Below are 15,473 nucleotides of genomic sequence, written 5' to 3'. Positions count from 1 at the left end.
CTTAAGTTCCAAGTTTGACCAGAGGTCGAGTGCTTGTAAATAGTGATGTGTATTCCAGGTAGACTGTTTTGGGACGCTTGGATAGTCTAGAGGTTTGTAATAAAATTTGAATAATCTGTAAAACTAATTAGACTTATGGGTTGTAATAACACTTGATTTGTAGTAGTGCCTGTTCCATACTATAACCTGTGATCGATCCAGTGCAGGTAAAGGGGTCGTATTTATTTTATTATTCCGCTGTGATTATTTTATTTTAGTTTATTGGCGAGTGACCCCCAAATCTAGACCCCGGGTTTGGAGGGCGTCACAGTAGTGATGATGAAGATGATCACATATTTCCTGAGTTCAATGAGGAGAAAGACATGAAGGATCCCCATTTTGAACTTGGAATGCATTTTAGCAGTGCAGAGGTGTTAAGGCTAGCTGTGAGGAGCCATGCTATTACCCAGAGAAGGCATGTTCTTAGGCAACCAAATATGGGAAGTAAGGTCCAGTTCATTTGCACATCTCCTTATAAGTGGAAAATTTATGCCAACAAATGCCAGAAGACTGATAGTTACCAAATCAGGACTTATCAAAATAAGCATACATGTCAGTTGACATGGGAACAAAAACAGCTCTCTGCAGATTGGATAGCTAGGAGGTATATGGATGAAATAAGAATGAATCATAGCTGGGAGTGTGAAGCTTTTCAAAAGAAGGTGGTCAATGACTTGGGGTGTCAAGTGAATAAGTCAATGTGTTACAGGGCCAAGGTCATTGCTTTGAAGGCTATAAATGGGACTCATGAGGAGTCATATGCCATGTTGTGGGATTATAGCAATGAACTGAGAAGAGTTCTGTGGCAATGCACTTAAAAATTGAATGAGTAAGTTATGTGTGTTTTAAGTTGTGTGTCCATTAATTCCAAGGCTATTATATTTACAACACACCGGTTTGAGGGCCACAAAGAAGTTAGTTGCATGTCATGTAACTTGGTCAGGAGGTGCTAGATTTCTTGTGCAAACATCTGCTGGTGGTTATGAGCTTGTGGTGGATCTCACAGCCAAGACTTGTGCCTGCAAGAAATGGCAGCTCAGTGGAATTTCATGCTTCCATGCAGTGGCTTGCCTCAATTCAAAGGGCTTCAATGTTGCTAATTTTGGAGTGCATAGAAGTTATTCCACTAACATGTTTAGAAATGTAAGTTTCACTGCCATGTAATTTTTTTTAAAATTATTGCAATTAGATTACCTTATTATGTTATTCCTTTAAAATTGTTTATTAGGTTTATAAGCATATTGTTGAACCAATTAATGGCAAAGAGGAATGGATCAAGACTGGATTCAATAAGCCTCTACCTCCAAATGTGAAACCATCCATTGGTAGACCTAAAATCGGAAGGAATAAGAAAAATGACATAAAAGCGCCCCCACCTGATGCAACAAAACTTAAAAGGCAAAAAACCAGTTTGAGGTGTAGCAAGTGCAATCAATGGGGACATAATAAAAGAACTTGTGGAAGACAGGTACACTGTTAACTTATATTGTTAGCAAGTGCAATCTATTTTATGTACTCACTTGTACTGCTCTTTCAAGGGTATGAAGTCAAATGATGCTAATGAAGAAGCCAATTAAAATGATGCTAATGAAGAAGCCAATGAAAATGATGCTAATGAAGAAAGCACAGAGCAAGGACAACATGCTAATTATAATGGGGGAAATCATGCTACTGAGGAAGAGGCCAATGAAAATGGAGGCCAGGAGGAAGGCCAGAACATTGCCACAGAGATTACATCTGGTGCTTCTCAACCACCAAACCAAGCATGTAACACTGAAACTGGGTTTTTTCAGTCACATCCTCCTTCTCCAAAAAATAATCCGGGACCAAGTTCATGTGGAGTGGCTCCTAAAACATGGCAGAAGCAGAAAAAGACCATCACAACAAAAGCAGAAATCATAAGAGCAAGGAGCACTAGGCCAAGAAAATTAACAAGAAATATGTTAACTAAACTAAGTTTTTATGCAAGCATTTATATGCAAACTTGTCAGCCTATAAAAGGCCTTTTGGATTTCTATTTAAGATGTGTTTAACCATTTAAGCAGTTTAGACTTATGGAAGCTAGACTTCTGTATTGTGGATTTGCCAGCCTCTAAAAGGCCTCCTGGATTTATATTTTGCAACCTTTAGACTTATGGATGCTAGAATTATGCTAATGTTGTGCCATATAATCTTAATGTTAATATTTTATTTTATGTATTTATTGGAACAACATTGTAAAATAAGACATTTTCATTACATTAAAAGGAACACCAATTCAAAGACACTACAAACATTTATTCACTGCATTTTACAACTACCAAACATCACATTCATTACTCAACTTCCATCCACCATCTTCATTACAACAGCACCTACCATTCCTACTTCAATTACTCAATATTTGCACTGCATACATAAGCAAAACAGAAAAAAAAAAAACAAAGGCTACAACCATTCTACACGATCATTTTCCACTCTTCTTCTTCTTAACTTCAAGCAATTGTTTCTCATGCTCACTTTCCATAGTTCTCAACCTTCTTAGCAAACCTGAAATCACAACTTTTGCCCTGTTACAAAGAGGAGCATCCACCCATTGAAAATAACCACAACAACCCATTGAGCAATTTCTAAATCGCCGCCCAGCATTTGCATCAGTCCAGGCAACCCGATCTGCTGCAAGCTGCCCGCAATGACAATAATTCATGTTTGCTAGTGAGTAGATGCTGATTTAGGGAGAAAAAATTGAACTTTTGTGATTAGATTTTCATTACAGTGGTATATATTTATATATAGACACACTAAAGGACCGTTACAATTGTGTAAATCCAAATATACCCCTCCTCCGTTACTCCTGTTAGTGGGGAGTTGACAGGCACCACCATGTCAAAATGTGGAAGGTAACGTTGGCCACTCACTTGTTGTTTTTTAATTACAGTCAAAAAATTGAGAATTTAGCAAAACTTTGGCCCCCCAAATGCATTTAACTCTTGAACAATTTACGGGAAACTAAGGCCAAGTATCCTGCCATTCTGAGCGTAACACCTCCTTTTTAATAATAAAAGATATTACCTAAAATTCATAAACCTGCAAAAGAGCACTGATATATTTCTAAACATTAATTTAATAGTCTAAAATCTCCAAAATAAAATTAAATCTCCAAACTTTCTAAACCAATAATATAAATATTAAAAATATCTCTAAATAAATAATTAAGTCTAGATACTGATGAAGTTCGAAATCCTAATCAATAAATTGGGTAACTCTCCATCACACAGTCCCAGATCACCCTAAGCACCTGCCAGAAAAAAAATACGGCATGTGCCAAACGGCCAGTACGGATTTGGAATACAATTTATAAAATAAAATCAGAAATGAAGATTTCATAATTTATAATAAAACAATAATTTTAAAAAATAAGCATGGCTGAAACAACGAGTGGTTAGGATATTTCATACGGAGATTAGATTAGATACAAATACACACATCATACGGTACCTAATACGTGCAACAGAATGGATAACATGTACGACATATACAACGTCACCATAAATCAATTTACAAATCAAACTCTGGGTGCACCCACGTATCCTGAACAAATATCAAAATAGCCAAAAGCTCCTCCCAATAGCTAACATAAGGATACGCCGCGACCAATCACACTGTCACGGAAGTACCCCTTCAGCTGGTTAACTCGGTATATCATATATCTCTAAGGGTTCAAATAAAAATATTCTTACAAAATTTAAAATCACCTGAAACAAGTAATTCAGATTTCCAAAACAGAGGGTGTCATAAATAATTTTTAAAAATCGCATAAAAAGATATTTAAAAATTTTCAAATCAATTTTAATATATTTTCGGAAGTCAAAACAGTCATATCAAATATTTAATGTAACGAGCAGGATACAGAAACGAGTGAATCAAATATATCTAAATGCTAAGAGGAGTAGCGCTAAATAAAAAGAGGACAAAATCCGTACCTTAAAAACCGCAACTAAAATCACTAATAATATCCATAGATGATTCGCTAATTCCCTCCATCTTGATCTATTAACAAATTGATAATTTATAATTAATACATATTTTTTTATACCTCTTTTAAATACTAAATTAATTTTACCCGAGGCTATAAAATCAGGGGATGACTTGATTACTTGTAGATTCAGTAGTCATATATAACTTGTACATCCATTATTAAATTGACCAGTGCACATATTAACATAAAATAGTATACTAATCAAAATAAAGGACATAATCTAGATTTTAAATACTATAACACCAAGTAATATAAATCAACATCATGTTAATGACCAGACAACTCGTGCTAATTTACCAAGCTCATTTGATTTGATAAATATGAAATCTAACTTATTAACATGATTATTAAACTCACACTACGACACATGATTTATAAACTTAAACAATTAATAATATTAAAGGACAATTTTATTACAATACTTAATCAAATTACTAACTTATAATTAACAAAATATATTAAAATAATACCTGACACTGTGAACTCTAGTACTACTTCAATATAAACAAACTTTCAAACTAACTGGAAAAAAAACATAATATAATCATAACAAAATTAATGGACCATTTATTTATATTACAAAAAAATAATAAATTCTAAAACTTGTTTGGTCAGGAACTTAAATCCCCAAATAGCTTTGACAAATAATAAAGTACATAATCTTAAACACTTGTAATTATAATAAATACATAACACTATCATGTGCATGCCAAAATACAAAGCATGGATACACAATCAATATACACCATACGCATAATAAATATTATACTGACACTAATTGATTACTAAGCTCGCTGACTCGACAGAAACACATGAATAACAGGGACCTATCATTCTTATACTAATAAAATAAGTATATACAATTCGTATTAAATTTAAAAGTTGCAACATTTCTACAATACTTTACGAAAAAATGACAAAAATACCTCTTTTTTTAGAGTTCATGACAAAAATAACTCTTTTTAAAATTTTGGCCAAAAATACCCGTCTAATACGCATTTTTCAGTTGGGTATTACTAATACGTATTTTAAAAATGGTAATTTTATAAAAAAAGTTGAAAAAAATTAAAAAAATAAAATAAAAGAGAGATACACATTCACATAATGCGTATCACCCGTTTGATTCTGGTGATACGTATTTGTGATATTTGTATCACTTGTTCTGCTTCTTTTATTATTATTTTCTATTTTTTTATGTAATACCCATTTTTCAGATGCGTAATAGATTTACCCATTTCTAAAATACGTATTAGAAGGGTATTTCTGGCCATAAACTCCAAAAATGGTATTCTTATTACAACTTCTAAAAAAAGAGGTATCTTTGGCCATCACCCATACTTTACTTGATCTTGATTTTTTTCATTCTAAAGGGACTGCTAGTATTACCGATTCTCTCGTCCCCTGCGGCTTACTGACCCCTCAGATATTATTACGGCTTTCGAAGATAACATAGGGGAGGCAGAATAATATATATATATATATATATATATATATATATATATATCTAATTCCTTCTCCTAATCTAATTACTAATGTAATTACAAAGTCTTTTATAATTCTTATTTTAAACTAAATCAAATTCTTCACTTATTATTATTATTATTATTATTATTATTATTATTATTATTATTTACAATTCATGTATATTACATATATAACCCCTTAAAAAGGGATTTCGTCCACGGAATCAAACGAAACTAAACAACCATACCTGAGTGATAAGTGGCATTTTATACCACTTAGAACGTCTTATAATGGATTGAATTGATGCCTTGAAATCAAGTATTTTGTGTATTTGATGCATTTTTCTAGTGTTTGTGCATTTCAGGGAATTACTTGTGTTTGAGGGGAGATTTCATCAGGAGTAAGCCTAAGTATGTGCTTGGCATTGCAAGTGGGAAGTTAGGAGCAGAACGAAGCAGAAAACAGGATCAAAATAATAAATTTTCCAGTGAGGTGTTGGGCGCCCGCTCAGCCTGGCTGGGCGGCCACTCAGGAAGCTGGGCGCCCGCTCAGGATTGCTGGGCGGCCGCTCAGGGTCGTGAAATAAAATCCTGATTTCTAGAGTTCTATTTTTGTTGGACTTCCGACTTCTAAGATAGCTGAGACTTGTGGGGCTTCTATATAAGTAGTTTTCAGAGACGTTTCACGTGTAGAGAATCGTGGTATCAATCGAGGAGCAAGGAAGAGAAGGAAGAAGACCGTTTTAGCACATCGCAACGAAGAAGAGGAAGCATAGTTTTCTTGTGATTCTTTTATTCGTTGTATCAGTGGATGCTAGTTTTCTTTACTTTGAACCTTATTACTTTTGTGACGTACTCTGGTTTTATATAGGTAGTTTTATTAGTTATTATTGTGTGTTATTATCATGTTTTCATATGAACCCATGGTGACGATGAGTTCAATCATGGGTTAATCGTGATCATGGGGTTGTAACGGATTTACTATGGAATTCTTTAGTTAGTTGTTTAATACATTAGTGTGTGATGATTGTATGATATCTAGTATCGGTTGTGCTTAGTCGTCTTATGTATGTCGCGAACATATAAGATAGGGTGTTAATCTCTTGTGAAGCAACAGTGGATCTTGAGGTTTAGAACTTGCCATGCTAGCATAGATTCATGTATGTGTATGCATGATTAGTGGGTAACTCTAACCGTTTTACTTACCCTGTGTAATCATAAGGAATAACTTGTGCTTAAATCGTTATGTTGTCAAGTTATGTAGACATATAGGATCTCAACATATTTGATGCCTATTCAACTTCTATATTAATTGTGGATGTTTGGTAGAATGATATTAGTATAACGAAAGTTGGCTTTTATCAGTTTCGTGTTGTTCGATTAATATCATCACCGTTACATGCTAAGGGTAATAACAATAACTATTGAAGGAAGTAGTAATGAAGTTATGATCTCATGTGTGTTTAATATTGTTAATTCAAGTGTCAATTAAATGTTTAGTTCTAGTAGTTAATTATAGTTAATAATTAGTTAATCAATTCTACGTGTTATTGTCTTGACATTGAGAAGTAATCATACATTGGTGAGTAAGTGTTAATTGAACATAATTAGTCTGAGTCTATGTGGGAACGAACTAGAAATTATTCTATATTACTTGTGAACGCGTATACTTGCGTGAATTATTAGCGCGTGTTTTGTGCCTAACACTGAGTCGAATAAATGCGGATATTTCTCACGAATAGACACTTCTAATTCCCAAGTAGCCTCTCTCTCTGAATAATTTTTTCACAAAACTTTCACAAACGAAATGGTATTATTCCTCAAAACTCGCTCCTCTTGAGCTAAGATAGCCTCAGCTTCCTCCTCACAATAAAGATCCTCTATAATCTTATACAATGGATACTGGACTACGTGTAGTAGATTATATTTGTAGCCCTCAAAACCGACACATGAAACACATTATGCACATGAGATAGTTGTGGTGGTAACACAACTTTATAAGAAACTTCCCTCACCTTCTCCATAACATCAAAAGGTCCAACATATCTCGGACTAAGCTTTCCTTTCATACCAACACATTTAACACCCTTACAAGGTGAAACTTTCAAGAACACATGATCACCTGGCTCAACTTCCCCAAACTTTCAATGTTGATCCGCATAACTCTTTTGACGCGATCGAGCTTCCTTCAAACTTTCTTTAACTTTCTCCACCTCATTAGTAATTCTAACCAACTCTGGTCCCTCAATGACTCTCTCACCAACTTCATCCCAACAAGATGGTGCCCTACACCTCCTACCATACAAAGCTTCAAATGGTGGCATATCAATACTCGCGTGCCAACTATTATTATACGGAAACTCTACTAGATACAAATATTTATCTCAATCACCTGTCCACTCCAAATCACATGCCCTCAACATATCCTCCAATGTATGAATCATCCACTCTGACTGTCCATCAGTCTTCGGTTGATAAGTTGTACTAAAATTAATCCTCGTACCCCAAGCTTGCTGGAAACCCTTCCAAAAACGCGATGTAGACCTCGTATCCCCGTTAGAAACTATCGACACGGGCACACCATAAAGTCAACCAATTGAAGGGTTTTTAGCACATAAACGCAACGAAAACGTAAATTTAAATCTTAAAAAAACCCGAAACCCTTCGCAGGATCCATGCGAAAAATAATATTTAATTCGTAGTTCAGCATGTTTACCTTAAGAAGCTTTACGTTAATGGAAAGATGGAGGTCTTTAATAGCGATCCAAGAACGATGAACGGAGATCCTTAGCAGCTGCTCCTCAAGTGTGAAGCACTCCACCGGTATCCACCAAGAAAACGATGTAATGAAGGAGGAGGAGATTGAGAGAATTAGGGTTTTGTAAATCTTTTTGGTGTAGGCAAAAATAGGGTTTATAATAGTATATTTATAGGCAAAATTTTCAGCTGAAAATTTTTCCATAAAATATTATTATTATTAACCCTTTATTATTCTCACTAATAATTAAAACACCTTTTAATTATTAATCATTTTTCTAAACACTTTAGAAATAATTCTCTCACTTGATTTAATTTCCAAAAATTAAATTCTTAATTAATAATATTAAGAACTTTTTCTTAATTAATTTATAATCAATTAAATCTCATTTAATTAATTATTAAATTTGCCAATTAATTATTTATTTCATAAATAAATAATTATCTGCCATTATTAATTAATTTCTCCACCATTAAATCATTCTCTTTTATGGTGTGACCCTGTAGGTTCAATATTAAGTCGGTAGTAGAAATAAATAATAATAAAACTATTTTATCATTATTTATATAAATTCTCTAATTCATTAAATATGATTAATTAATTAATCATATTTATTCTACATCGTGAGGGATACTTCTCAGCATATCGCGACTATCCGGATAATACGAATTCACTGCTTAGAATACCAAGAACCTATTCGGTGAGTAGTTACCGTACAATTAATTTCTTCTACCCTGCAATGTCACGATTAAATATAAGGCATGGAACTTGTGTCAAGCCTATCTTATTTAATCACTTGCTTTCCCATTCACTATGCTTAGTTCTATTTAATATAAATTAGAAACTCCTTTCTAATTTCATTCACTCTGGCCAGAGATTCCTGAACTAACATAAGTGGATCAGCATTAAACATTCTTTTCCTACACTGGAAGGGGTAGATCCTTTATTGATCATACACTATCTTCGTGTACAAATTCCTATACCCAGTAGAGCCCTTATAATTGTCCCTAGAGACTAAGAACTAAACCAAAACATAGTTCAGTGTACACAAGATGACTATGATGACCTCAAGTCTAAGGATACTTGTACAACTATCACTATGTGAACAACTGCTGACACGTGAGTGAACTCCATCAGTTGTTCAGCTGTGTGAGTCATGTTCAGTGAACTTATTCTATAATAAGCACCTATATACTAGCTATAGTGTCACCACACAAATGTCTATGAGAACAGACATCCTTCATAATAAAGCAAGCATAGTATGTACCGATCTTTGTGGATTATTAATTACCAGTTAGCAATCCTACGACCAGGAACTATTTAAGTTTAGAGTTGTTATTCCTAAAGAACTAACAATGAGATTTACAGAAGGGGGGTTGAATGTAAATCTCAAAACTTTTTCAAGTTTTGAGCAGTTTCAAAGGCTATGTGTTTAAGATAAACAAGTGTATGAATTGCTTTAAGCTAATACTGACAGATATATATTCAAACACTAATGTAAAGAACACAACAGACCTTAAAAAATTTTCTGGTGGATTGTTGTTCCACCAGAGATGGTATTTCAGAAAATCTGTGATTCAAGAAGTTGATCACAGCTGCGTCCTAGTACAAACTAGATAATTTTTCTCTCAAGATTTTTCTAAACAGCTCTGGAAAAATTCTCTTCTAATTACTAGCTGCTACTTGGTTTATATATCACCAAGTTTACAAGTGAAGACAAAGATAAAAAGTACAATAATAAAATAAGTTCTCCACTTGTTTCTTCTCCATTTTACTCCAGTGCATTGTTGACTATTGCCTCTTTATACTAGAGTAGAACGGCTGCTTTTTCTGATGTTCCTGAAATAGGCTACCACATCTCAGTTGTCTCTGTCAACCCATGTGCCTCTGTTTGTAGGTACAACTACCACTTGTCAACTGCTATTTAACAGAACATCCGTTGAAGCCTTCATCCGTTGATGGCTTTATCCGTTGATGTGTTAGCAGTTGAAGCTCTATCTGTTGATGCACTCATCCGTTGAAGCTTTAGAGACATCCGTTGAAGCTTTGTTTCTCATCCGTTGAAGGTCTTTAAGTTATCCGTTGACACCATTTTATTTATACAAAATTACAAGGCATGAAATACTTACAATTGGCCTTCCTATCTGCATATCCTCTAGTAGTCAACATGACTTATAATTTCCCTCAATATTTAAGAATTTATATCTTAAATTCAGAGACTGAAATGTGCTACAACACTAGACTTATTTCTAAGTAAAGCTACACCATCAACGGATAGCCAAAATGGTCTTATCCGTTGAGGCTACAAACACTAGATTTATACTTAAGTGTTTTGTTAAACATATCACCAAACTAATGCACATATATTCCTAACAATCTCCCCCTATTTATGTCTATAAGAATTGTAGACATAAATTCAAGGTTAACTTGATGATAACAAAACACTTAACAAATATATGAACTGAAACTAAGTAGAAATTCAAAAGTGCTGCAAAAGTGTATGTACTAGAAGGTAATTGAAGATTTACAGTATTTCCAAGGATGCTCCTCTAGCCTGAGCAAATCATTTTTTTCTTCTTTGATCCCTGGTTTTCTTTCCTAGCCCTTTGTCATTTTCCTCAATTTGGAGTTGGAGTTGTCTGAAGAATTCAGCTTCATCTTCATCACTGATATCCAACTTAGATTGCATTTCTTTGAGAGTTTCATTGCTAGCAATCTTGAGTTGGTCTTCAAGTCTGAAAAATCTTCTGACTCCTTTATCATCTCTGAATTTCATCAACCAATGAGGTGATTTATGAATTGTAGTTCCCCTTTCTTGAATGAGTAAGGTTCTGGGCAAGGCATTGGGCTCCCTCCAGATTTTCCTTATGTTGGCAATCTTGTTGAGAATTTCAGTCTTGGCAGTCCTAGTAAAGCCAGAATCCTTTTGTATGGCTGAAAAGACTCTGATCAAGGTAGAGTAGCCTTCATTCAGAATCCTGTAGAGAGGCCATGTTCTTTCCCCAGCTCCTTTGTATCTGAACACCAATCTCTCTGGTAGCTGTCTGTAAGCAGCAATTCCCCTTACATCCTCCAGCTCATCCAGATAGAGTTCAACGTCTGAAATTTCTTTTATGTCACAGATGTGAACATAATCATCTTTAGAAATGGGTGGCTTAGGGTTAGGTTTATGTTTTTGAGTGAATTTCTTAGAGTTTAGGGGAGGTGTAGATTTGGATTTTCTTTTCTGTTTCTTTGGTAGTGGAAGAGTGGTTAAAAAGGTAGGCAAATTGATGGTGTCCCAATCAATAGGTTCCTCTTTTGGGATGATTGGTTCACCATGGATGTTTATAGTGGGATCAGCAACAAAGGGTTCAGGTATGGAAGGTAGAGATTTAGTTTCTTCAGTGTTGCCTTCACTCCTTCTATGTGCCTTGGCCTTTCTTCTGTTTCCCTTCTGCCATTCCTCTTTTTCCTCCATACTTTCACCAAATATACTCCCAAAAACCTCATCTAAGTTTGCAATCTTGTCTTCACCCCTGACTTCAATTCCTTTCTCATTTTCAACTAGACTTGACTTTAGCTTTTGTTCAAGCTTTGCTTGTGCTCTTTTGTCAGCCTTGAGTTTTTCAGCTTCTTTCTTTAACCTTTTGGTTTCTTCCCTCTTGGCTATTGAGAATTTGGGATGTCCTTGCATCACACATATGCTCTTTCCCTCTCTAAAGATAATAGCCATGTTTCTCCTTACTGCCTCATCCATGGTCTCCTTGTGTTTTATGATGCTAGTACCCAAAACTTTGTCTTCATCAGGCTTTGGAAGAGGAAAGTCCACTTCTTTCATCTGAGCAAAGTCTAGAGGGTTCTTTGTGGAGTCCTTGCTGGATCTAGTGTTGGGCTTGAGAACCATAGGTTTTAGATTCTTGAAAGAAGTCTCTCCAACCTTATTTCTCCTTTCTGGCTTGTGCTCCATATTGATTGGTTCAACCTTTGTGCTATGTTTCACAGATATTGATTTATCTTGTGTTGAGCCAAACAGCTGTTGCATCCTTTCATCAATTCTCCTCCTTTGCTCTTTCACTTAAATTTCAGCTGCTGCTAGCTGGATTAAATCAATTCCATCAGGCTTTCCTTTGATTTGAATGATTGGAGAAGTAGTGATGACAGGAACTAGCACTTTAGATATTTGGATTTTTGTAGATGGCTCTCCTTCCCCTTCCCTTTTACTCTCCCCCTTTTTGTTATCATTAAGGAGAGGGGTCAAGCCCTGTGCTTTTGCCAGCTGCATAAGTAGATTTGTTTGAGATTGTTGGTTGTGAAGAATGGTGGCCACGGAATCTTCAATAACTTGAACTCTGTCTTCCAATTTGGCCAGCCTCTTTTCAGTATGTGATTCCTTTTTCAATCTCAACAAAATGTCCTGCATTGTACCATAGGGCATGACTGAATCCAATTTTTCAGAATTATAGGATTTCAAGTCAGCAATATCCTTTCTGAGTTCATCCACACTCAGATTCTGTCTTACTTGCTGCAACTTCATGAGATGCAGGGAGTCCAAGTGAGCTGTAAGGATAGCCTTTGTACCAGCATGAGAAGTTTTCTGAATGGCCTGTTTGATAGTACTGATTTGTTTGACTAAGGAGACATTGAATTGCCCTGTTGTAGACTCCTTTGTGAAGGCCCATTCAGGTAGATTTGGAATAGAACTAGGGCCTTCATCTCCCCCTAAGTTCATACTTCCATCAGAAGAAACAAAGTCATCATCATCAGAATTTACTCCAAATTCTTCAAATGACTCACCAGCTGTTGAAGGCATCTTGTTAATAGCAGCTTTGTCCCTTTGAAGAGATGCTGTTGTATATACTAGATGTAGTGTCTTTTCTGCCTCCACATTGCCCTGTGCAGCCAATAATAGATAGGCTGAAACAGGATGAGTAAAAGTGTCAGCATCCAAGGAAATGTTATCAATAACAGCTTTGTAATGTTGCTGAAATTGTCTTTCCTTTTCAGCATCATTCACAATCATTGACTCACTAGCAATGGCTGGATCCATCCTTATTTCTGCTATACCTGCCTTTCTCTCATTTTCTCTATGTTCTTGCATCAGGGGCTCCCCCTGGCTCACACAACTCACTCCCTCACCTTCACCTACTAAGGTGGTACTCCTCTCACTTACTTTTGCCATGCTGGAAAAAATAGCATGCATGTTTGAGCTCTCAATCTCTCCTTTTGCCTGGGAGCAACCCAGCCTCTCACTCAAATTGTCACTCCCTTCCCTCAGTCCTAGAAGTGATTGTACAGTAATCAAGTCTTCTACACTTGGAATTGTTTCAGTTGTGTGTGTAGAGACTATCAACGGATGAGGAATAGCCGTTGAAGGTGAAACTGATGATATCAACGGATAACTGCTGTTAAGCTTATCCGTTGAAGAACAACCACTTGTCAACGGATGAGTGATATCCGTTGAAGAAGGAAAAGAAGTAGAAATTGAAAGTGATATAACTGTTGAATCTGTGTAGATTGATATGAGTTTTGGTGACACAGATCCTTCAATTACATCTGAAAGAATTTGCGGGTGATCCAACAAATCATCTAAAAGATGATGATCATCTGTATTTGAGTGGGGCTCCTCCCTGAGTTGTAAAGAGGGAGAATCAGGAATTGATGGGAATAACATATCCATATCTAGAGATGGTGAAGAAGTGTGTGGTGATTGATGTGTGTTAATTGTGAGAGAATGGGGCTGTGACTCCACATTTGTTGGAGCCACATCAAACTGAGTTTGAGAAGGCATAGATACAGATGGATGTATCTGTGCAGTATGTGCACCCTGTGTAGAAGATTGGGTTCTTGCTCTCTTTCTTCTAATAAAGGCTTTTGTTGGTGAGTGTTTGGCTTTAGTGTCCCTCCCTCGTTTGTTCTGTGTTCCTGGTTGGGAACTATTTTCAATAGTTACATCCTTTTGGGAGGATGCAGCTAGGGATATGCTAGTAACCCTTTCAACCACCACAGCTTTTTGAGAAACTGTGGCTTGGCTAGCTTGGGAAGCACTTATCTCTCCTTCCTTATCCTGGGGGTTTCTTTGATGTTCACCCCTCCCCTCACCACTCACACCCTGTTCACTCCCTTCAGGGTTAATGGTAGATGTTACAACTGTTGTCTTTTGAGAAACAACAGAGGTAGTTTTCTTTGTCTTTGATTTTGAAAGTTTAGTTTTGGTGACCTTGGTAGGAATCTGTTGGGGCATTGTCACAGATTCCATGGCCATACTAGAAGATAAAGAAATAGAGGGGTTGGAAGAAGTAGGAGTTGTAGAAGCAATTACCTCACTTACCTGAGGTGCATTCATGATTGGTAAATATACCAATGGCACACTGCTGTTGAGATCCATTCTCAATAAATCTGCAAGAACTTTTTTCTCTTGTGCCCAACACTTGAGTTTATTATTCTCATTGGTTATGACCAAACCTTCAGCAACATGGTTAGCCAATAACATAAAGAATCTAACATAATAGATGTTATTAGATCTATTAGCTTTGTTACCTAATCTAGTACCCAATTCTAGTATAACATAGTTGCTAAAATTAAAATACCTATCAGAAACAAGCATATAGAGCATATTAACAAGAGATGAAGTTATGGCATCAAAATTGCTAATTTTCCCAGAGAAAACCTTGATAAAGGCATCCCCAAGAAAACTCCATTCTTTCCTAAGGCCTTTTCTTTTAATACTCCCTAAACTAGCAGAGTTAAGAGAATAACCTATGGAATCTAACATGCTGGATACATCATTATCAGTGTGTGGTGTCATGGCATTATTCTCAGATAATTTAAAATATGCTAGTAAATCATCACAGTTAACACAGTGATTTTTACCTTTGAGAGTGAAGGAGATAGTCATATCTATGGAGTTGAACTCAGCAGTTGTCCAAATCTCCTCAACTACTTCACAGTAAATCGTTGGGGCTTCCAGCATTGCATAGCTAAGTTTACAGTTTTTGATGAAGTCCATCATTTTGTGATAATCGGAGTGGGCTTCATTCTTTTCTACCAAAGCTATAAAATTGTTCTTCTCATAGATGAATCTGGATTGAGACATAATCTTTACTACTGGTGCCATTGTTGTGAGTAGAATTTGCAGAGAATAACTTGAAGGTTTTGCAGAGAGAAAGTGGTAAAAGCTTTGAAATTTCAAGAAAGCGTAAAGTAAAAAATGAAA

The 15,473-nt window shown here is 35.7% G+C and overlaps 1 protein-coding gene across 1 annotated transcript; it reads left to right on the top strand.

Annotated features, from left to right (window-relative positions):
• Nucleotides 1-362: 362 nt before the first annotated feature.
• Nucleotides 363-2,135, top strand: LOC141685077 (uncharacterized). Its single transcript, XM_074490198.1, has 4 exons — nt 363-844; nt 912-1,182; nt 1,268-1,507; nt 2,085-2,135. The coding sequence occupies exons 1-4, from the start codon at nt 363-365 to the stop codon at nt 2,133-2,135; spliced, it is 1,044 nt and encodes a 347-aa protein (XP_074346299.1).
• Nucleotides 2,136-15,473: the final 13,338 nt, after the last annotated feature.

Source organism: Apium graveolens, chromosome 9 (assembly GCF_009905375.1).
Source record: "Apium graveolens cultivar Ventura chromosome 9, ASM990537v1, whole genome shotgun sequence".
Lineage (NCBI taxonomy): Eukaryota > Viridiplantae > Streptophyta > Magnoliopsida > Apiales > Apiaceae > Apium > Apium graveolens.
Note: the sequence above shows the minus strand (reverse complement) of the source record. Positions and strands in the feature narration are given on the sequence as shown.

What these genes read in the sequence shown, in the direction of transcription:
- LOC141685077 (XM_074490198.1), top strand. Translation starts at nt 363, where the DNA reads ATGAAGGATCCCCATTTTGAACTTGGAATGCATTTTAGCAGTGCAGAG. An exon ending in GAACTGAGAAGAGTTCTGTG is followed by an intron (nt 845 to 911) that starts GCAATGCACTTA and finishes ATTAATTCCAAG; the next exon opens with GCTATTATATTTACAACACA. An exon ending in CCACTAACATGTTTAGAAAT is followed by an intron (nt 1,183 to 1,267) that starts GTAAGTTTCACT and finishes ATTGTTTATTAG; the next exon opens with GTTTATAAGCATATTGTTGA.